Source organism: Erpetoichthys calabaricus, chromosome 13 (genome assembly GCF_900747795.2).
Source record: "Erpetoichthys calabaricus chromosome 13, fErpCal1.3, whole genome shotgun sequence".
Classification (NCBI taxonomy): domain Eukaryota; kingdom Metazoa; phylum Chordata; class Cladistia; order Polypteriformes; family Polypteridae; genus Erpetoichthys; species Erpetoichthys calabaricus.
In genome coordinates, this window is record NC_041406.2 from 14,919,721 (window position 1) to 14,943,973 (window position 24,253).

A 24,253-nucleotide genomic window follows, 5' to 3' on the forward strand; every position below is an offset into this window, starting at 1 on the left:
ACCTTTTTATGAACTAAAAAGGTAAGAAACAACTTCTGCAGCAACAAGTTCAGGCAGCCAAAGCGTCATCGAAAAAAAGGTGGAGAGTGGACACTTTGGGAAAAGAAGATTTTGGAGAATAGAAATGTGTCCCGGCCACTGCTCTACTCTGTCACTGTATATTTGCCTTCTCACTTAGTGGCACGTATGAATATATTCATGTGAACCATGCATGAGTAAGCTCTTCTGGTATGGATTAATACCGGACCAAAAAGTTGCCTAATCCAGTTCAGAATCAGCAGAAGTGGCAGGGCACTACCTAAATTACAATTTTACTATTGGGCAGCAAAGAGACGCACGATAAAATCTTGGAAATCAGCAGATATCTGTCAGTTCACACCAGTTTGGCTTGTAGTGGAAAGCAAATCCTGTTCTAAATCTTTCTTACATGCCCTGCTTTGTACTCTAATCCATGCTAACTATTGTCAGTTTACCAATGATCCAGTTGTCCACCAATTACTTAAAATTTGTCACCACTGCAGGACACGTTTCATTGTGGAGAAGCTCTTATCTGTTGCTCCCACACATGACAATCATCTTATTATTCCTTTCCAGACCTTCTCGGGGTTTAACGTGAGACGGCCCTGTTACCTCACATTCCTGCAGCTCCTTCCACAACACCTGCCGAGGAACTCGGTCGAAGAAATCTTTACAAAGACGACATATCTGCATCTTAAGAACATTGCCACTCTGAAAAAATAAAGGTGCCAGGGTGGTTCTTCAGAGCGATGCCATAAAGGACCAAAAGACCCATCTACATGAAGGTTTAACAAAGAACATTTATATATTTTGATTCATAACAGGCTCCATACAGTGAATAACCATAGACAGAAAGAAACAGATCTGGGTATACAGGATAAAAATTGGTCCTGATTGAAAAGGACTCTCACAGCTTACACAATAACACAGGCTAACTCCAAGATTTCTTAATCTTAGTGTCCTGCTAGATAGCCGACCATACATTCAAGATTTTCGTTTTTTTTTCTCCTTACAAATAAGGAGCATTTTCAAAACACAAAGAGCCAACTTCATGTGCAAAGAACTCATCCCAGAATGCAATGGTGCCTGGTCAAGCAAAGGAGCTACAAGGAACTACAGAACCCAGCAAAGAACAATAAGATGTAATTAAAGAACTGGCACTTGTAAGAATGCAGCTGTGTTATCTGAGCGAAATTTCTTAATACAACGGGCGTCAGTTAAAGTGCTGTTAGTGTATCAGAAGTACTGTGTAGCTTACAGAGGTTTTCTATATACAATATTTGTAGCTTTTCTTCCTTTTTTTTTTAAACCAATGGATAATATTATTGGCAAGAAGTGTGGTGTAGTGGGTAAGGCTTTGGACTTCAAACCTTGAGGTTGTGGATAGAAATTCTTCTATGGACACTGTGTTTTGTTGTGTTTTTTGATCATTATCATCATTAGTTTCCAGATTTATTTTCATTCACCCATCCACCTATATTAATCCACGTAATCTATTTTAGCCTCATGGTAGAAAGAAGCCAATCCTGGCAATACAAGGGTGCGAGTCTGAAACAACAACCACTCATTCACAGACCTCCAGGTACAGTCACTTATAGGGGTGCAGGTCAGAAGGACACGGGACAAGAAACTTAAGACAGAAGTGTTAACCACTGTGGCGCCCGTCATCATCATCTTTATTATTATTATTATTACTATTATAATTTGTATTATTATTAGACAGCCATAAAAGGAACTATATAAGAGACAATTGGAAAACAGGAAATGTGCTGATAGATAGATAGATAGATAGATAGATAGATAGATAGATAGATAGATAGATAGATAGATAGATAGATAGATAGATAGATAAATAGATAGATAGATAGATAGATAGATAGATAGATAGATAGATAGATAGATAGATAGATAGATAGATAGATAGATAGATAGATAGATAGATAGATAGATAGATTTTAGTATAGTAGGCAGGATAAGACAGATAGATAGATACAGTCATATGAAAAAGTTTGGGAACCCATCTTAATTCTTTGGATTATTGTTTATCATTGGCTCAGCTTTCAAAGTTGCAACTTCCTTTTAATATATGACATGCCTTATGGACACAATAGTATTTCAGCAGTGACATTAAGTTTATTGGATTAACAGAAAATATGCAATTTGCATCATAACAAAATTAGACAGGTGCATAAATTTGGGCACCGCAACAGACATCAATACTCAGTTGATCCTCCTTTTGCAAATCTAACAGCCTCTAGACGCTGTCCTCCTATAGCCTTTGATGAGTGTCTGCATTCTGGATGGAGGTATTGTTGACCATTCTTCCATACAAAATCTCTCCAGTTCAGTTCAATTTGATGGACAGCCTGCTTCAAATCATCCCATACATTTTCGATGATATTCAAGTCAGGGGACTGTGACTGCCATTCCAAAACATTGTACTTCTCCCTCTGCATGAATGCCTTTGTAGATTTCCAACTGTGTTTTGGGTCATTGTCTTGTTGGAATATCCAACCCCTGCATAACTTCAACTTTGTGACTGATGCTTGAACATTATCCTGAAGAATTTGTTGACATTGGGTTGAATTCATCCGACCCTCGAACATAACAAGGGCCCCAGTCCCTGAACTAGCCACACAGCCCCACAGCATGATGGAACCTCCACCAAATTTGACAGGAGGTAGCAGGTGTTTTACTTGGAATGTGGTGTCCTTCTTCCACCATGCAAGGCGCTTTTTGTATTGACCAAATAACTCAATTTGTGTCTCATCATTCCAAAGAACTTTGTTCCAAAATGAATCTGGCTTGTCTAAATGAGCATTGGCATACAACAAGCGAATCTGTTTGTGGCGTGAGTGCAGAAAGAGCTTCTTTCTCATCACCCTGCCATACAGATGTTCTTTGTGCAAATTGCGCTGAATTGTAGAACGATGTACAAATACACCATCTGCAGCAAGATGTTCTTGCAGGTCTGTGGAGGTGATCTGTAGGTTGTCTGTCACCATTCTCACAATCCTGCTCATATGCCACTCCTGTATTTTTCTTGGCCTGCCAGACCTACTGGGTTTAACAGCAACTGTGCCTGTGGCCTTCCATTTCCTGATTCCATTCCTTACAGTTGAAACTGACAGTTTAAACCTCTGAGATGGCTTTTTGTAGCCTTCCCCATAACCAGGAGACTCAACAATCTTTGTTTTCAGATCTTCTGAGAGTTGCTTTGAGGATCCCATGCTGTCACTCTTCAGAGGAGAGTCAAAGGGAAGGAAGCACAACTTGCAGTTGGCCACCTTAAATACCTTTATATCTCGTGACTGGACACACCTGTCTATGAAGTTCAAGGCTTAATGAGCTCATCCAACCAATTTGGTGTTGCAAGTAATCAGCATTGAGCAGCGACAGGCATTAGGCACAATGACAGTCCTATCCCATTAAAAAGTGTCTTGAGAAATGTAAAAAAGTGGTTCAAGTCTTTTGTAGTTTACAAAAAGGTGAAAGACAGTTTCTCACTGTTGATGTCTGTTGAACAGTCTGATGTTTCCGGTGAAATAACCGATAAGAAGGAGTTGGTGGCGAGAGCCCCACGAAGAATCCTCCATTGCAGGTCGCCAATTCTTTTTTGCAGTGGTTGCTTGTAAAAGGTTCTCCACGCTGGAGTTTCATTCACTCCAACATGCAGTTCTTGTCTCCACTGTGTGTCTGGCAAGTCTCTAAGTAATTTGTAAAAAGTCACAACACACACCTGGTAGAGCTCATTTTTTCCCATCGTATCAAACTGTTTGTCTATTAAGTTGCCAAATCTCGGAATGGAGCCCGGCTGGTCGGTGCAGTCTGTGACGTTGGGCTTGACTTGAATGATGAGTTCTTTAACATCTGAGTCGAAGATCAGATTGTCTGGAAAGACGCTCTGGCATAGTGACCCTGCGCCTAAGGTGACTAAGGCCTCCTTAAACTGGCACAGAAGGTGGTGTATGAGCTGTTCAGACCTCACACCCAGGACTGATGTGAGGTGTGCTGCAGTGTGCCATGTGCCAGTGTGGTTATTAATAAGATGGCCAATCATCGTGATTCCATTTTTTATAAGGACTGAGGTGAAATGATACGGGCAGAGCAGAGGAGATCTCAGCACATTGCTCCAAATCAGAGGTTCCTCCAAAAAACAATGAAGATTGCCCAAAACATAACGAGATCTCATAAACTTATTATGCCAAGTAAGCAACATGGACTGATAAAATTTTGGCAACAACAATAAAGTTAGTTTAGAAACATCTAAGAGGAGTAGCTGTTTGTCAAAATTTAACTCGTTCACTTTGTGTAAAAGTACAAACACCAAGTCTCTCCAAGGCAGGCCGTCTGGGCCATAGAACAGCCTCTGCAGCATTTGGAGCCTGAAGGCCTCAATTTTACTCCTGACGTCAATCAGGCCCTGGCCTCCTTCTGCCACTGGTAGGTGCAGCACACCTCTCTGGACCCAGTGCAGACTGTCCCAAAAAAAGTCAAGGATGATCGTCTGTACGGATTTGATCAGAGCTACTGGTGGATCAGCATACCTGAGCTTGTGCCAAAACATGGAGGCAATCAGGATATTCAGAATTAACACCCTGCCTCTACATGAAATGTCCCTCAGAAGCCACTTTCAATGGTTTAGCCTTGCTTGGATCAGATCTGTCCACCCCACCCAATTGTCTACAGTGGTGCCATCCTCACCTAAAAACACCTCCAGGTACTTAAACACATTCTTGAACCATTGGAGGGTCTCAGGAAGAGTCAGAGAAGATGCAAGTCCCCAGTCACCCACCAAGAAAGCATTGCTCTTAAACCAATTGACTTTCGCTGACGTCAGTCTTTGAAAAACATCTAAGCAGTAGACTAGATAGATAGATAGATAGATAGATAGATAGATAGATAGATAGATAGATAGATAGATAGATAGATAGATAGATAGATAGATAGATAGATAGATAGATAGATAGATAGATAGATAGATAGATAGATAGATAGATAGATAGATAGATAGATAGATAGATAGATAGATAGATAGTGTGGCGTAATAATTAAGGCTTTGACCTGTAAATCCCGAGGTTGTCGGTTCAAATCCTGCTACTGACTCTGTGTTGACCTGTGTAAGTCACTTCACCTCTCTGTACTCCAGTTGTAAACACAAACGAAGTGCAACCAATCATATCTCAAATGTTATAAGTTGCCTTGGATAAAAGCACCAGTTAAATGATAATGCTATTACTACTAATAATAATAATATTAGGTTGCAGGAGCCGCTTTCTCTTCAACATGCTGTGCACAATTGTCCATGAGTAAAATATTCCTTCATTAGATCACTTCCTTCTTTTCCTAGTGACTTGTCTTTTGTTGATTGACCATTACAAAATGAAATTTTACTGGAAAATGTATTCTTTTGAATTGAATGGGTAATCCGTAGGAATAATGTTATATCTGAATACACTGTATATTATTGTCATTATTTCACAACGTGATCGTGTCTCTTTTTTCCCTCATTAAGGACACTGGCCCATCTTCAGTCCTCCATCCACCTGGTTGGTTAGTGATGTGATTCATGTGCTCCTGCTGTGTACTTCATTTGCAAAAAGCCCCCTGTTAGCACAGTGCAGAGCTTGGATGTTAGCATTATATCAATAAATATCGCCAAATAAAAAAATCAACAAATTTCAATCAAATCAGACAAAGCATTTTTTAGATTTTGGATTATTTAGCTTTTCTATTGAGTGTGTGTGTTTTTTGTTTTACCAGTAAATAATGATATACCAAAATGTTCTTTCTTAGCAGATACCTGCTGTCTTAGATGTACAAACCTACTGAATGAGAAATAGTGAGTGAGTAAGTCATTCAGTCAATTTTGCATTTATACATACGCATACTTTACATACACACATTATATATATATATATATATATATATATATATATATATATATATATATATATATATATATATATATATATATATATATATATATATATATATATATATATATATATATATATACTGCAGTGGGTTGACACCCTGCCCGGGATTGGTTCCTGCCTTGTGCCCTGTGTTGGCTGGGATTGGCTCCAGCAGACCCACGTGACCCTGTGTTCGGATTCAGCGGGTTGGAAAATGGATGGATGGATATATATATATATATATATATATATATATATATATATATATATATATTCTGTCACGCATGAGCACATGGGGAGCAGCTTAAAGACCCGACGTGCACTGCAACAAGTCGTGCCAGGGGACGATGGCGGTATACTAACAGCTCTCTCTCTCTCTTCCTATAGAAAAGCCGAAATGCCGCCGCCATAATCCTGCCCGGACGACCAAACAACAACACTTCTGGGTTCCTTTCTTCCCTCTGGTTCCCCATTGATGACGTACACTACCCATCCACCTTCCCAGCATTCCATGGATCTTCATTTCCCGTCCGACTTTTTGTCTAATGCAATTTTTGTGTTTGAAAATAAATTGGACCTTTTTTGTTGCAGTATACGGGGCTCAAAACCCCAAACCTTGATCTGTTTTCTGTTTCGTTATTACAATACATATACATATATACACATATCCCTCTTTAAGTAGGGGGACCGGAGGGTGTGTTCCAACTACAGAGGGATCACACTCCTCAGCCTCCCTGGAAAAGTCTATTCGGGGGTCCTGGAGAGGAGGGTCTGTCAGATTGTCGAACCTCGGATTCAGGAGGAACAGTGTGGTTTTTGTCCTGGTCGCGGAACAGTGGACCAGCTCTATACCCTTAGCAGGGTCCTGGAGGGTGCATGAGAGTTTGCCCAACCAGTCTACATGTGTTTTGTGGACTTGAAAAAGGCGTTCAACCGTGTCCCTCGGGGAATCCTGTGGGGGGTGCTCCGAGAGTATGGGATACCGGACCCCCCGATAAGGGCTGTCCAGTCCCTGTATGATCGGTGCCAGAGCTTGGTCCGCATTGCCGGCATTAAGTCGAACCCGTTTCCAGTGAGAGTTGGACTCCGCCAGGGCTGCCCTTTGTCACCGATTCTGTTCATAACTTTTATGGACAGAATTTCTAGGCGCAGCCAGGGTGTTGAGGGGGTCCGGCTTGGTGGACTCAGGATTGGGGTCACTGCTTTTTGCAGATGATGTTGTCCTGTTTGCTTCATCAGGCCGTGATCTTCAGCTCTCTCTGGATCGGTTTGCAGCTGAGTGTGAAGCGGCTGGGATGGAAATCAGCACCTCCAAATCCGAGACCATGGTCCTCAGCCGGAAAAGGGTGGAGTGCCCTCTTAGAGTTGGGAGTGAGATCCTGCCCCAAGTGGAGGAGTTCAAGTATCTTGGGGTCTTGTTCACGAGTGAGGGAAGAATGGAGCGTGAGATTGGTGCATCATCCGCAGTAATGCGGGCTCTGCATCGGTCTGTCGTGGTGAAAAAGGAGCTGAGCCGCAAGGCAAAGCTCTCAATTTACCAGTTGGTCTATGTTCCTACCCTCACTTATGGTCATGAGCTATGGGTAGTGACCGAAAGAACGAGATTGCGAATACAAGCGGCTGAAATGAGTTTCCTCCGCAGGGTGTCTGGGCTTTCCCTTAAAGATAGGGTGAGAAGCTCAGTCATCCGGGAGGGGCTCAGAGTAGAGCCGCTGCTCCTCCGCATCGAGAGGAGTCAGATGAGGTGGCTCAGCATCTGATCAGGATGCCTCCTGGACGCCTCCCTGGTGAGGTGTTCCGGGCACGTCTAACTGGGAGGAGGCCCCGGGGAAGACCCAGGACACGCTGGAGGGACTATGTCTCCCGACTGGCCTGGGAACGCCTTGGGATTCTCCCGGAAGAGCTAGAAGAAGTGGCCGGGGAGAGGGAAGTCTGGGCATCTCTGCTCAAGCTGCTGCCCCAGCAACCTGACCTCGGATAAGCAGAAGAGGATGGATGGATGGATGGATATATATATACATACATATACACATATTTATATATATATATATATATACACATACGAATGGAAGAGGAGGTCTGTGATACGGTTTGCATATTTTCACGTATATTCTATGATACGTGATTAATTTTTCTCCCTTTGTGGATCTCCAGCTGCATATATAAATACATATATCCATCCATTATCCAACCTGCTACATCCTAACTACACGGTCATGGGAGTCTGCTGGAGCCAATCCCAGCCAACACAGGGCGCAAGGCAGGAAACAAATCCCGGGCAGGACGCCAGCCCACCGCAGTACATATATACACATACATATACATACACACGCATGTGTCAAAATGGTGAATATGCACATGCTTTTTTCATCTTAGGAAAGAAAAAGAAGTCAAAGGGCGCCAAATCTGATGAATAAAGAATGTGAGGCCACAGTTGAAAATTGTATTCTTGAAATATTTCCATTGTCACATGCGCTCTGTGTAGCAGGCCACTGTCAAGTGTCACACATGTGCATCAGAGGGTCACCTTCCAGGTATGGCACCAACTGTGATGTCTTCCTTTTCCTCCACGTGCCGAAAAACCGCCCAGTGAGGCATTTGACTCCGCCCCTTCTGGTCTAGAGACTATAAAAGTGCAGCCACCCAGAAGGAGGTGTCACACATTAACTGGAAGAGCAAACAGACGATCTCCTTCGTGCCCTGACCCCACATATTCCAAAGAGCCCTTGAGAGGTATTACTTTTGTTGTTTGTTGTTCCATTGCTCATTGATTTTTGTTTGGAAGTTTGAAGTAAACAGGGATGACCGGGTTAGTGCCCCAACATTTATCCTGTGCCACGAGCTGTCATTCCATCAGATGAACACATGAGAAGAATAAAGACTCTGAGGGACAACTTTTTGGGACTTTTTCAGCAATGGTTTCCATCAGCTTTAAGATTATGTTAAAAAGCTGGCTACAAGTACAAGCAAGGATCGCTCTACTTAAGAAAAAAAATTCACGTACCTGACGTTACTCTTTCATAGGCAGGATCACCTCTCACAAGACACACCTTTTGTGTGCGTATATACAATTTATTATATAATATACATATATACACATATATATATTTATTACGCACACATACACATGAGCGGTGTCTTATAAAGTGAAAACATTCATTGAAAATAAAAAAACTGATTTTAGCACAAGGCTGCAGCATAGCAGCAAAATGTGAAAAAAGGGAAGAGGTCTGAAAACTTTCTGAAGCCACTGAATGAGAAAGATACACTTTTTATTTCCAAGGGTTAATTTTTTTATATATATTTTGAGGTTTTACTTGTAAAAATAAATGATTATGACATAACATGTTTTAGAATGTCGATCACTTTCTCTTGAATCTGCTAAACTAAAATTGTTCAAATAAATCCCATGCTCATTATTAATTCAAAGAAATAGAAGATTCCGTCGCCCTCTCCGCTTTTCTCTCTTCACTGTGTGATGGATGGGCGCCCTCTAGCGGTACGCGCATCTCCAAGCTGAGACGTGGCAAAGGCGTGCGAGCCTCTGAGGCGCGTTACTGGCACCCCCTTACACAATTATAGAAGCCAGTGATCTAAGAATATAAAACATGTTTCGTTGCGGCATAGCCCGAGGTCTGGAACTCGGCTTCCTCGAATACAGAACGAGCCACGCTATACACCTAAAAATAAGGGTGACAGCCCTCGATCGTGTCAAATTTAATGTACATTACGCTAGTGCCGCTGATGCTATATTTCTGAGTGACTTCAAGTGTCGGCTTACATTTTTTGTTTCTTGTTTCCGGAGCATTAATGCATTAGTTAATGTTTAGATTAAATACATGAAACCGATTTTCTAATATATCACTATTGGCAAAGCTTCACTTTAGCTAGTGGGAATTATCAAAAAACGATAACAGTGATTTCAATTACAGGAGCTGTCAATCACATGTACTACTGAAAAACAATCAGAATAGTTACGAAGCTGGCCGCGGTATTATTGCTAATAATAATAACACTAAAGGAATGTTGGCTTTAATAGCTGCTGCAGCAGCAAAAAATTATAACAAGAAGGGAAGAGCTAACAGGTGATTTACTGGTAGTGCTAAGGAGCTCCACAGACTGAGCAGCACTATGCTCGATTGTCATTAAGACTGATGCTGCATCATGAATACAGTGACCGTGTATGTCAGCTGCAGCTCACATTCTACATTGGACATTGACACGTGGTATAGGAGTAAAAGAAATGTTTTTGATTGTGAAATAGCAATAATTGTTAAAAGTATCCATCTTCAAAACCACCCATCTGTTTTCAAAGCCATTACACACAAACACTCCCTGAGCAAATTAAAAGTAACACATATGATGATGGTGGAAAGCCAGAGAACACCTAACACAGACACAGGGAGAATGTGCAAACTCCACATCGACAGGGGACACATTCTAAGGGAGGCTCCTGACACTGTGAAGCAGCAATGCCATATACTGCACCACCGCCACTGCTGCTGCTGTAAGTGCTAACGTCATTTTCAATTTTTATCATTATCATCGTTATTTTCATCCACCTAGCCACCTATCTTAGACCACGTAATCTATTTCAGCTTCATGGTAGGAAGAAGCCGATCCTGGCAACACAAGGGTGCGAGGCTAAAAAAAACAACCACCCTAGGCAGGGCACCAGTTCTCTTTGCAGTGACAAGCCACTCATTCATAGACCTACAGGCTCAGCCACACATAGGGGTCCAGGTCAGAGGGGCACGGGATGTAAAACTCATGAGGCAGTACTGCTGACCACTGTGGCACCCAATAACATCATCATCATCATTACCACTATTGTTTTTATAGATAGATAGATAGATAGATAGATAGATAGATAGATAGATAGATAGATAGATAGATAGATAGATAGATAGATAGATAGATATGAAAGGCACTATACAATAGACAGACAGACAGACAGACAGACAGACAGACAGACAGACAGACAGACAGACAGACAGGCAGACACACAGACAGACAGACAAATGCACTATATAGTAGATAGATAGGGAAAAAGACAGTATATAATATAAATGAATTAATATTTTATACGAGAATAGATAGAGTGATTAAGGCTTTGGACTTCAGACCCTGAGGTTGTGGGTTCAAATCCCACTTACTAACAGCTAACCACTGTGGCACCCAATATCATCATTATCATTACCACTATTGTTTTGATAGATAGATAGATAGATAGATAGATAGATAGATAGATAGATAGATAGATAGATAGATAGATAGATAGAAAAGCACTATATGATAGATAGATATGAAAGGCGCTATATAATAGATAGATAGATAGATAGATAGATAGATAGATAGATAGATAGATAGATAGATAGATAGAAAAACACTGTATGATAGATAGATATGAAAGGCGCTATATAATAGATAGATAGATAGATAGATAGATAGATAGATAGATAGATAGATAGATAGATAGATAGATAGATAGATAGAAAAGGACTATATGATAGATAGATAGATAGATAGATAGATAGATAGATAGATAGATAGATAGATAGATACAAAAGCACTATATGATAGATAGATATGAAAGGCGCTATATAATAGATAGATAGATAGATAGATAGATAGATAGATAGATAGATAGATAGATAGATAGATAGATAGATAGATAGATAGAAAAGCACTGTATGATAGATAGATATGAAAGGCGCTATATAATAGATAGATAGATAGATAGATAGATAGATAGATAGATAGATAGATAGATAGATATGAAAGGCACTATACGACAGACAGACAGACAGACAGACAGACAGACAGACAAATGCACTATATAGTAGATAGATAGGGAAAAAGACAGTATATAATATAAATGAATGAATATTTTATACGAGAATAGATAGAGTGATTAAGGCTTTGGACTTCAGACCCTGAGGTTGTGGGTTCAAATCCCACTTACTAACAGCTAACCACTGTGGCACCCAATATCATCATTATCATTACCACTATTGTTTTGATAGATAGATAGATAGATAGATAGATAGATAGATAGATAGATAGATAGATAGATAGATAGATAGAAAAGGACTATATGATAGATAGATAGATAGATAGATAGATAGATAGATAGATAGATAGATAGATAGATAGATAGATAGATAGATAGATAGATGTGAAAGGCAGTATATCATAGACAGACAGACAGACAGACAAATGCACTACATAGTAGACAAATAGGGAAAAAGACACTATATAATATAAATGAATGAATATTTTATACGAGATAGAGTGATTAAGGCTTTGGATTTCAGACCCTGAGGTTGTGGGTTCAAATCTCACTTACTAACACTGTCACCTCACTTTCTTGTGCTCCAATTGGAGAAACAAAAGTTAAAGTAATCATTTGTATGTCGAATGTTGTAATTCACGGGCGGCACGGTGGCGCAGTGGGTAGCGCTGCTGCCTTGCAGTTAGGAGACCCGGGTTCTCTTCCCAGGTCCTCCCTGCGTAGAGTTTGCATGTTCTCTCCGTGTCTGCTTTGGTTTCATCTGGGTACTCTGGTGTCCTCCCACAGTTCAAAGACATGCAGGTTAGGTGCATTGACGATTCTAAATTGTCCCATAGGTGTGTGTGTGTGTGTGTGCCCTGTGTTGGGCTGGCGCCCTGTCCGGGATTTGTTCCCTGCCTTGCGCCCTATGTTGGCTGGGATTGGCTCCAGCAGACCCCCGTGACCCTGTAGTTAGGATATAGCGGGATGGATAGATGGATGTTGTAATTCACCTTGGATAAAGCCAAATATTTAAATGTAATGTAAAAGTAGATCGATAGATATGTAGACTACGTGGCATAATGATTAAGGCTTTGGCTTGTACATCCTGAGGTGTTGGATGCAAATCCTGCTACTGACTCTGTGTGACTCTGTGCAAGTCATTTCACCTGCAATTACATGAGCATAGACAAAAATGCTAGGAAATCCAGTGCATGACCTACAGACTGATAGATAGGCAGGGAGGCGCGATATTTCCCCCAAAGCTGTTTACAAAATGCTTAAAGCACTTACAACGTGGTCAGTTGGGCCAAGTATAGAAGCCCACACAAAAACCATCAGGCCACTCAGGTAAACCTCGGCTCCCAAATCGATCAAATGGCAGCGTTAACTCAGGAAACATCTCCTGCCATTGCCGTTCATACAAGTTCAGAATCGCTAGCCGCATTGGGTAACCCACCCCGGATTGTGCCAGTCGATCACAGGTCACGTCTACGCTTACACAATTCATACCGGACCAGGAGGAACTTGAAGGTGCTGGAGATGTGCTGGAGATGTGAGAGGAAAGCCCTGACGCGGCTTGGCTATCGTGACGAGGAGTATTCCTCGCTAGGTTTTGAAAATGTTATGTTACGTTAATCGTCATCATGACAGCAGGAGTGGCCGCTGATTCGACCCCCTCTCTTCTGTCTGTCTGTGTTCACGCGGGTTGCCCACTCGGTCTGCTGGTTCCTCCCACAGTAACGCGGTCAGAGGATTCTGAGCAGTTCGTTGCGCGTGCACTCGTTTTTACGGCGATGGAGAAAACTGACAGCGTACGAGCCAAAACTTTATAGCTACACAATGAAAATGGACGGATCTGTAATGATCACAGTCGAAATGCTAATAAAAGTCTTAAAGACCAAACTGTTTGCCAGGCGGCACATCCACTTACCGGTGTTTTGGGAAACATCAAAGGGGTCTGTTACGCTGTACTCGACATCTGTTGCTTGCGCCGCTTGCGATATCTGCAAGGCAAGCACACAATTCAGTATTTTCAGCTATTTGGCGCGTCTTATTTTTATGCACAAGTCCAAGTCTGTCACTGATTTATGCTTTAAAAACGCGAATGTCAATTTGCGGTTTAGAAGTATCTTTACTGCACAACTCCAATGCCCAGGAATAGCAATAAAAAAAAAGAAATGTTTTATATAGGATCATGTTAATCAAGGAGATACCCAGATAGAATATTTTTGCAAGTTCAGTTACGGATTGTTTTAAGGATTTATGTCATCTATAAACACAATGATCAATCCAAATTACTCATTTTTTTAATTAAAGCAAACTAAAAACAAAATAAATAAACTGAAACACTTACCAGGCAAAACAGAAACAAACAGGAAACTTGCAATAAAATGCATGCTCTCCTAAAACCCGTCCTCTTTGCCAAAGACTGCAACAATGCCATTGTTCCAATTCTTCAAAGTGAACTCCGGCAACTTATCAAGCACGAGATCAGCAGCACGAGCTCACACTCGTTAAAGTCAGCATGACAGCACAACGGAGTGAAACATCAGGGATTCTATCGGTTTGTCCGGCAACACATGGCAGGTCGCTCTGGAAGCTCCAGCCTGCCTAATCCGAGGCACACAGTCACACTTACGCTACGTCCACTTTCTTTCATAACACAATCTTTCTTGCCTTCTTTCTTGAGAGATTCAAAGGAGATCTTAAGTTTTCCACTTTAAAACGCACAGACAGTTTTCCGTTCCATCTGTGTAAGTTGACCTGAGGGCATGGGCTTCTTTTTTTTCCCCACAGCTATTGAGGAAGAAGAAACGAAACAAAAAATACGAGGGGAAAAAAATAATCTTTTTTTCATTTGCGCAGGGTGTACAACTGTTTATAAATCACATTTTGTTTCTCGCACATTAGTCCCAGAAAACAGCACTCTCAAGGAAAAGTCACCCCCCATCCTTTTCTGAATCGCGCTCCGGTCGACCGGCTTTCTCTGCAGTGCAATTCCATCCGACCAATCAAAATCTGCAGCACCTGTAGCGGGGCGGGGCATAAAGCGCGTCCCTGACAAACTAGCCAGCAGGGAAAAGCGCGTTCAAAGATTTAACCGTTTAGTGTCAGGGAAATGCGCCAAATACCCAACACATCCATTTATTACACATACGTTCAATGCATTTGGCTCTGTTCTATGCCATTCGTAAAAGCAATGTTAGTACAGTATGTGTTATCTGCCATCTGTTGGCATGATATGTGCAATGCATTTTATTACAGCAAATGTTTGCGATGTACAATCTGTTGGAAGGACATGAACATAGTAACTGGATGTACTCAACACAAACACATCCTTTTATTAAGGTGAAGTACAGTATATCACTCGTAGTAAACATGTGACCATTATGCAAGGCAATTATATTAATTGAATATTATATATATATATATATATATATATATATATATATATATATATATATATATATATATATATATATATATATATATATATATATATACTGCATATATAAAACAAATTTAAAAATGACAAGTGTAGTACTCAAAAAATGTTATGGGGACACGTCCAGATTGAGAAATCTTATGGCCTGAGAATAAACGTTCCTCCTAAGCCCCTGTGTATTTGCCTGTAAGACTGCGGAAGTTTTTACCTGATTTCAGCAGGCGGGCTACTCCGTTACTGGGGTGGGAGGAGTCCTTGATGATTTTGGTATTTCCGCTTGGTGTAAATGACAGCAGCACCCGTATTTATCAGGCGTCTCCGACTAGAAACAATGGTCCTCGCTGGCTCAAAAAATCTCATCATTCTTTATTTTTAGTTTTGTCTATGTATATAACGTGCCTTTGATATGTTCCATGTGTTTTGTAGGTAGTCCCGCAAGAGGCATGGCCCCTGCAAATGATCACAAGGAATTGCCCTCCGCCCTGTAAACCCAGAGGTTCTTGGACAGTAACTGGCAAGTCATTATGAATGCGCTCCGGAGTCAGGGAGTCATTGGTGATTTTGAAGTGCTTGTGCCTTTGGTTTATTTTGGAATTTTGACTTTCATAATCTATGTATCTTGATTATTGTATTGCGTCTTTGCTTGCATTGGATTGCCTAATTTTATCTGAACAATTCCCTTGCTTCATGTGCTCCATGTAGCTTTATTGTTACTGAAGAGCGTTTTGTGACTATACATGTTTGATTTTGTGCTTGTTCTTATTATGTGAATTTCCCCTTGGGATTAATAAAGTATCTATCTATCTATCTATCTATCTATCTATCTATCTATCTATCTATCTATCTATCTATCTATCTATCTATCTATCTATCTATCTAAGGTTTGAAGGTTATACCGCCCTCTGGTGAACATTTTTGGAACTGTTTTTGGAACTTCTATGCTTTGGGACTCCTACTCCATGACATATGTTCTGTTGTTAGTCATTAGCACTTAAACATAAGTAACATGACAGTTATAATTGTATACTAACCCTCACTTACTCTGTTTTTCTTCTCGGTACTCAAATGTGGCACTTGGTGCCACGGCCCACCTGCCAAGTTGTTTTGCCTGCCTAAGGAAAAGTCATCCCAGATGGAGGATCGCAGGAATCGTGGGAGAGAGGGGTCCTTTCATCGGATTGGCTGGCCCAGCACTGTCTCAGCTGTGGAATGGCCAAATGGGGGAGGCAGCTTGAAGGATGAGGTCTCCAGGACTCTATACAAATACAAATCTTATTATGGGATATATCATCTACTGTTAAATTCTACTCTGTACTTCTAAAATTTATATATATATATATATTTTTATTTATTACTATATTGAGAAATTGTTCTGTGTACTGTACTGTATTGTATTGTATTGACCCCCTTCTTTTGACACCCACTGCACGCCCAATCTACCTGGAAAGGGGTCTCTCTTTGAACTGCCTTTCCCAAGGTTTCTTCCATTTTTCCCTACTAGGTTTTTTTTTGGGAGTTTTTCCTTGTCTTCTTAGAGAGTCAAGGCTGGGGGGCTGTCAAGAGGCAGGGCTTGTTAGAGCCCATTGCGGCACTTCCTGTGTGATTTTGGGCTATACAAAAATAAACTGTATTGTATTGTATTGTATATGCCATTTGGTATGGAATTCGTAAAAGCAGTGTGTTAAAGTTTGTGATATGCCATCTGTTGGAATGACAAACGTCATGCATATATCTCTTGTTATTTGCCAGACTGTAGAATAAGCTATACGAGTAGGTATGACAGCTTCTGCCTCACATTATCTTAAAGACTTTTAAGTCCAGTCTGAAGATGCACGGAAGTGAAGGCTCCGTTCATTGCTATAGCAGTGGACAGCTTAATCCGATTTTCTGCCCGCGGATCAATTGCAGTTCCATATCCTGGGGCGTCTCTAGGATTTGCAGGGATCGGGGTCTTCTGCACGCCTCTGTGATTGTCGCGAGGTTTTCCGTTTCGCGAGACTCGTACTCATATGTAAAATGGGTCCGTCTCGGAGTTTCGCGGGAGTGTATCTTAAATAAAGCGTTTGCCACTAATCAGGAACAATTTTTTATATGATGGGCAAAACGATCAGGGGCTTGCCCTGACTGTTCATGTCATTGCCTTTGCTAAATCATGTTTATATCAGTTCGAGCAGCGGCACCTTTCCCATATTAATTACTTCTGGGTCTTTTTGAATTGCCTATCCCAAGGTTATTTCTACTTTTTTCCATTCAAAGTTTTTTTTTTCTTCTCTTCTTAGAGAGTCAAGACTGTTGGGGGCTGTCAAATGACAGGGCATGTTAAAGTCCATTGCGGCACTCCTTGTGTGATTTTGGGCTATACAAAAAAAAAAAAAAAAGTATTGTAATTGTGTTCAGACATAGTTTAGGTGCCAGCTGGTAACGTCGGTTCTTTACAAAAATAATCTGCAGGTAATATTGTTCGGTCAATTCAGTCTTACCTGCGCTCACATAATTGTTTTCCCCTTCCATTTATTTCCAGAGAAGTGACATTTTTGAACTCTTTTACGTAAAGCAGCAGGAGAAGTGCCCAGATGTGTGAGCTGTTTGCGCCTGCGCACTCTGCCCGCCGTTTGACTCGCTTGCAGTGGGCATCCAAGCCGCTGCCAGATAAGTAAAAGAGGAATATATAAAAGCATGCATGATTATATAACCGCTCTCAAGTTCAAATTGAAAGTTTAAACTGATTCGCAGTTAAAGTCGCACAGAACGTTTCTCTATTTTAAGTCTGACGAGTTGGCAAATTCCCTAATGCTTTTCAATGGGAGATTTCGAAATTTCAGACTTTTTCATAGGGCTATCTGTTTGAGATATCTCAACGAAAACTGAACTGTCTCGACAACTTTCTTTGAAGAATCAGCGTGTCATATATTAATAAAATTGGTGCCGAGTTGTTTCTTGCAGACAGACAAAAGCTGTTTCCCGCATTACATGCTAATGTGTCTAAAAAAACATTTTTATTTGGATTTTTCATTTTTTAGTGCCACCTCTATTCCGCCTTAGTAAAAAGTTAAGTGTCTGTGAGTCCATCTGGTTGATATGCCTCGATCATTCCAAACGATGATGTATCAAAAAAAATTTTATCAATAAAATCCATTGCATTTGTCATTCCAACAAATGGCTTATCACTAGCATTAACACTGCTTTAACCAATCACATAGCAAAGGGCAAATAACAGACATATGCATTATATCTGTCATTCCAACAGATGGTTCATCACAAACATTAAATCTACTTTTATTACTCAAATACCAAATGACAAATAACAGACATATGCATTACATTTGTCATTCCAACAGATAGCACATAACAAACATTAACACTGCTTTTACAAACCCCATACTAACTGGTATATGATAGTTATATGCACTGCATTTGTCATTCCAACAGATGGCAGATTATAAACATTAACATGCTTTTACCAATTCCATGCCAAATGGCATATAACAGAGATTTATTAATTACATTTGTCATTCCAACAAATAGTGTATCAGAAACATTAGCACTGCTTTTACAAATCCCATACCAAATTGCATATAACAGACTTATGCACTGCATTTGTTATTCCAACACATGGCACATCAAATTACATCAACATTACATTTACAAATCCATTACCAAATGGCATATAATAGATATGTGCATTGCATTTGTCATTCCAACAGATGGTACATTATAAACATTTGTGGTAATAAAATGCATTGCATTTATCATTCTAACAGATGGCACAACACAAACTTTAACACTGCTTTTACGAATTCCATACCAAATGGCATATAACAGAGACATATGAATTGCATTTGTCATTCCAACAGATGGCTCTTCACAAGGCTTAACACAGCTTCTACCAATCACATAGAAGTGGGAAAAGATGAAGGGGAAGAAGAATAAAAAGCTCTGTGGAGCTTCTCTTTGTGAAAGAGCATTTTTGTGAGGAATAAAACCTTTTTATTTTTATGAAATTTCTGCATTTGGCTATTTATCTAGCCAGTGTTTGGTGGTATATCCCCCTCTAGTGGGCATTATTAGAAGTGATTTTGCATTTTTTTTAGGCTTAACTTTGCATTTATATAGCGCTTTTCTCACTACTCAAAGCACTCAGCAAATGCAGGTTAAGGGCCTCGCTCAAGGGCCCAACAGAGCAGAGTCCCTATTGGCATTTCTGGGATTAGATCCCTAGCCTCAGAGCCACCACTCCATCTATTGCGTGTCTTGGGACTCACGGTCATAACAGGAAGATGCCAGAAGAACGCTACCTTCCAGACTACATAGTGCCTAGTGTAAATTTTGGTATAGAGGAGGAATAATGGCAGGGTTTGGTTAGGACCCTTTAGTTCCAGTGAAGGGTACTGTTAATGCTACAGCATATGATATTTAAGAACAACTTTTGCACTTTGTGGCCACAGTTTGGGGAAGGCGCTTTTCTGTTCCAGCACGACTGTGCCGCCGTGCAGAAAGCCAGATCCATAAAGACACAAAGAGGAACTCAAATGGCCTGCACAGAGCTCTGACGTCAACCCTATTGACTGCCATTGGGATGAATTGGAATGTGGATTGTGAGCCAGATCTTCACATCCTAAATCTGCTGGCTGCATGTGAAAAGAGAAGAGTGGAGATTGTTATAGCCACAATTAACTCCATATTAATCCCACAGTTCAAAGACATGCAGGTTAGGTGGATTGGTGATTCTAAATTGGCCCTAGTGTGTGCTTGGTGTGTAGGTGTGTTTGTGTGTGTGTGTCCTGCGGTGGGTTGGCACCCTGCCCGGGATTGGTTCCTGCCTTGTGCCCTGTGTTGGCTGGGATTGGCTCCAGCAGACCCCCGTGACCCTGTGTTCGGATTCAGCGGGTTGGAAAATGGATGGATGGATGGATGGATGGATGGATGGATGGATGGATGGATGGATGGATGGATGGATGGATTTTAGAATGGTCTTTCCAGCAAGCTCTTATAGGTGTGATGGTCTGGTGCCCACAAACTTTTGGCCACATAATGTACATGACCTGTATGAAAGTATGCTATAGGAATAGTGCTGCTGTTGTTGTAATAATACATTCCTAAAAGGTCCCTCAAACTTACTCATGTCCCTACCATCCTCTTGCCACCCTGACAACATTTGACCCCGTTCTTTTTATTCTTCTCCTCTTTGTCTGTCTTTTATGATGTAAACCTTACACTTCATGACTGACAAAACAGTCTAATGCCAGATAGGTAGGCAGAATTGAGATCAGCTAAGGGAATTAGGTTGGAAATTTCATGTTTGACCATTGTGGACACCAGGGGGTGGTCCAGCTCCCAAAACACCCATTACAAACAGGCATGGACACAAGTTAAAAGACAAGAAAAAAAAATCTTCATTGTGGGAAACTCTTCTTTTTAAGTGTTTCCCACCACCGCCACAGCCACAAGTACACTCAATAAAGCACAACTGTAAGCACAAGCACAACTCTTTTCTTCCTTCTCTCACTGGTCACAAACTCCTCCACCCGACTCTTACTTGTCCACCTGAGGCAGGCAGGTCCTTTCATCTTCCTACCGGGTGTACTTCCGGTCTCCAGCACACGTGGTTCCAAAGCACTTCCGGGTGTGACGGAAACTCCATGAAATAGGGCTCCCCAGTCCCTGCAGCACCCCCTGGTGGCACCCACAGCACCCAATAGGAATGAGCTGAAAAACTCCGTGTGCCATGCTGCCCTGTGCACCACTGCAGCCTAAGGGGGTTTGCTATCTACACACTCTGTCCCCTAGTCTTTCCATCTCATGGGTAAGGCTGCCAGAATGTCCCTTACACAGTGCATTTCTATTTTTGTGTCTGTTATTGTATCATTTCTTATCATATTTTACAATTGCACGCAACATGTATATCACATAAAGCAGTGATGTTTTGGAAAGAAAAAAAAATAATCGGACTAACAGTAGGGGATTTCAGACCAAAAGCATCCTTCATGACAAAGAAGTCAAAGCCCGACCACAGCCATTTTTAATTCTGGAAAGCTCTCCGCAGACTTTCCTCTGTCTGAAAATCAAAAGGAAAACGCAGACTTTGAAAACCTTCACTAGTGAATTAGATCCAGGACAAGAAGACATATGCTGCACCATGGGGACCCTGCCATGATCCCAGGCAAAATTCACGATCCACAGATTAGTGCAGAAAGACCATCTGGGGATGAAAGAGCCAGTGTGTCTGGCCTGTCTATCTGTCAGCGCTGTTGCTCCAAGACAATGAAACCGAACGACTGGCAACCTTTCACGGATAAGAACAGGACCCCGGGGGCATGCACCTGGGTGTTACTGTTCTCTTTTAACTTCTCTAATTCCGTGATTTATGAAACTTTCTAATTGGTACCTTGTGTGAGATAGCGCGCAATTTTTGATAGAAGCAGATGGCACACATGTCAGTTTCCAAAGACGTCAAGTCTTTCAGACCCGCTTGCAGAACTGTCAAAAATGAACCTCAAACTTCACTCCGTTGTTGAGTTTACTCCTATCAGTTAATTGATTAATCATGGTGGGGCTTCACAGCTCTGGAGTCCTAGATTAGAATTCCAGCTTCTTCACTGTCGGCATGTTTTTTAACTTCCTTGCCATTACGCTTACTACCGGGGAAAATGAGCCAGAAATGTACACATTTTTTTTTCCAACATGAAAGAAGGTTTCAATGTGCAAGTTTGATAGAATTGGGGTGCCAGCAAGCCCCAAATTCCAACACGATCTTACACTCCAGTCCCGGGTTCAAATCAAGGACGGTTTATTAACTACAATACCTCCAACAAAGTAACAAAAGCACAAGTTTCTCTGCGCAATCTTCTCCCCTCTCTTCACCGCACTGTCCTCCTCCAGTCGAGTGTTGCCTTCTTTCCTCCCAACTCCGACTCCTCTGGACAAGAGAATGCAGTCCCTTTTATTGGGGACCTTGGGAGTACTTCCAGCGCCAAGGCTGCGCCTCTTGGACATACTTCCAGGTCATACAGAAGTCTAATATATCTCCCAGCAGCACTCTCTTGCAGCTGTGCTGCCGGACTACAACTCCCAGCATCCCCTGCTGGTTCCGATATGACTGGCTGCCGCCATCTAGCGCCTGAGGGGAATAAATACCTCTCAGAGACAGTCCTTCCCTGTCCTCTTTTATCCCGACCAGGAAAGGTATTAAGCACATGTCCGATCGGGGCACATGTCCATTGGCTTGGTGCTTCCTGTCCGGGTAAGGAAACATCTCCTCTGGCTGGGATGTCGGTCTATCTATTAAGGGCAGCCTTGTCCGGTTGTGACATTCTTCCCTGTCTTGGCCACAATGCCTTTCTGTTCATTCTGGGCCACCTGTCCGGGTTAGAGATCTTCCCAACTCTTTCCTAGGATGTTTGTCCATCCCATGTGGCAACTACAGTAACGTAAATGTGTAAATACCAAAATGTTAACATCAGTACAGTAGGGAAAGTTAGATCTAGTGTCCACTGCCTTACTGAAGGAGAGTTATTGCATTTACGTTTACATTATATTTGCTTGGCAGGCACTTTTATCCAAAGCGACTTACAAAAGATGCTAGCAGAATCGAGTAACAGTAGACTAGGGCCTGTTTGTTCAGCAAGAGCAATAGGACAAGTAGCAACGAGTTGATTGCCACAAGTGAAAAGATGTGATAACTCATACATTTAGAATCATAGACTCACAATCGATAAAGCTATTAAACTTAACGTAACAATGTGAAAGATCACATAACAAAGTTTTGGGGTTTTTTTTCAATCATTTAGACAGACATTCGCAGTACAGGTGTGTTTTCATTGGCTTCTTAATGCATTAAGGGAGTCAGTAGTTTGGAAGGAGGTGGGCAGCTTGTTCCACCAACTAGGAGCTACACGCTGTCACAAAGAATGACACCAGACATCATAAAGGTTTGGGGAAGCCACCCGGTATAATATGTCCTGGCTGTAAATGTAGTCAATTTTCACAAAGACTGAGTCCAAAAACAGAACTGATTACAAAAGACAAAGACGGGGGCTTTAAAGGCCCGTATAGGAAGTGACATCATCAAAGGGGCCGGAATCAGAAGTGATATTGTCTGGACCGGAAGTGACGTCAGCAAAGGGCTCAGCGCCAGGAAGCAATGTCTTCTGAGCCGGCAGTGACATCAGCAAAGGGATCCCCTGCGCCGGAAGTGATTTCTTCTGAGGCGCCGGAACCTTGCAGGATTTCCCGGGAAAGGTCTGTAGGGAATTGAGAAAGACAGTCAGCGCACTCCGTCACCCCTTGGTCAGATGTTTTATTACAATCACTCAGGCCCTTTAGCTGCCTCCTACTCACACGTGTGTGACAACACATAAAGAGTCTGGATTGAGATTTGATACCAAGCAGAGGCGGCATCACCAGACGCTGTTCACTGGCAGACCTGAGTGGACGAGAAGGAGTGTAGCAGCTCACCTGTATCTCCATAGACTCAGGTACTAACCCATTGACTACTCTGTAGGCAAACACCAGGGATTTGAACTTAATGCATGCTGCTACAGGGAGACAATGTTGAGACCTGAAGAGAGGAGTGACATGTGCCCATCTCAGTTGGTTAAATACAAGATGGGCCACTGCATTCTGGCCAGAAGTGAGTTGTAGTAGTCCAGACACAACATGACCAAAGTCTGGAACATATTTCATCAGATAAGTTCTGATCTTGTGAATGTTGTACAGCATGAACCTACACGAATAAGATACATTAGAAATGAGGCCAGAAGAAGATAGCTGCTCATCAATCACCACCCCAGGGTTGCATACTGACTTGGCGGGTGTTAGCGACTCTGTTTTTGCCAGGTTGAGCTGCAGATGGTGGTCCTAAGCCAGGTTGAGATATCAGTAAGACATGCAGAGACACTAGCTGATACTGTGTTGTCATCAGGTGGGAACGATAGGTACGACTGCGTATCATCTGCATAGCACTGATAACAGAAACCTTAGGATTGGATGATGGAGCCCAGTGAGGTGGTGTACAGAAAGAAGAGTAGAGGACCCAGCATTGATCCTTGGGGCATAATTGTGCATGTCTGATGCACCCTTGATAACTGTCCTTGCCAC

At 41.7% G+C, this 24,253-nt stretch overlaps 1 protein-coding gene and 1 long non-coding RNA gene across 3 annotated transcripts in view; one reads left to right on the forward strand and one right to left on the reverse strand.

The window, feature by feature from the left end:
- The window catches only part of LOC114663997 (A disintegrin and metalloproteinase with thrombospondin motifs 16), a 301,817-nt gene extending 287,324 nt beyond the window's left edge, over positions 1-14,493 (reverse strand). For both annotated transcript variants that reach the window (XM_051935635.1, XM_051935634.1), the window contains exons 1-2: positions 14,066-14,493; positions 13,643-13,715 (exon numbers count right to left, since the gene is read on the reverse strand). In XM_051935635.1, coding sequence (XP_051791595.1) covers positions 13,643-13,660 — 18 coding nt within the window. In that variant the 5' untranslated portion in view covers positions 13,661-13,715; positions 14,066-14,493. The remainder of the gene's footprint in view (positions 1-13,642; positions 13,716-14,065) is intronic.
- LOC127530050 (uncharacterized) overlaps positions 1-24,253 on the forward strand; it is a 451,280-nt gene that overhangs the window by 308,398 nt on the left and 118,629 nt on the right. The window lies entirely within an intron of this gene.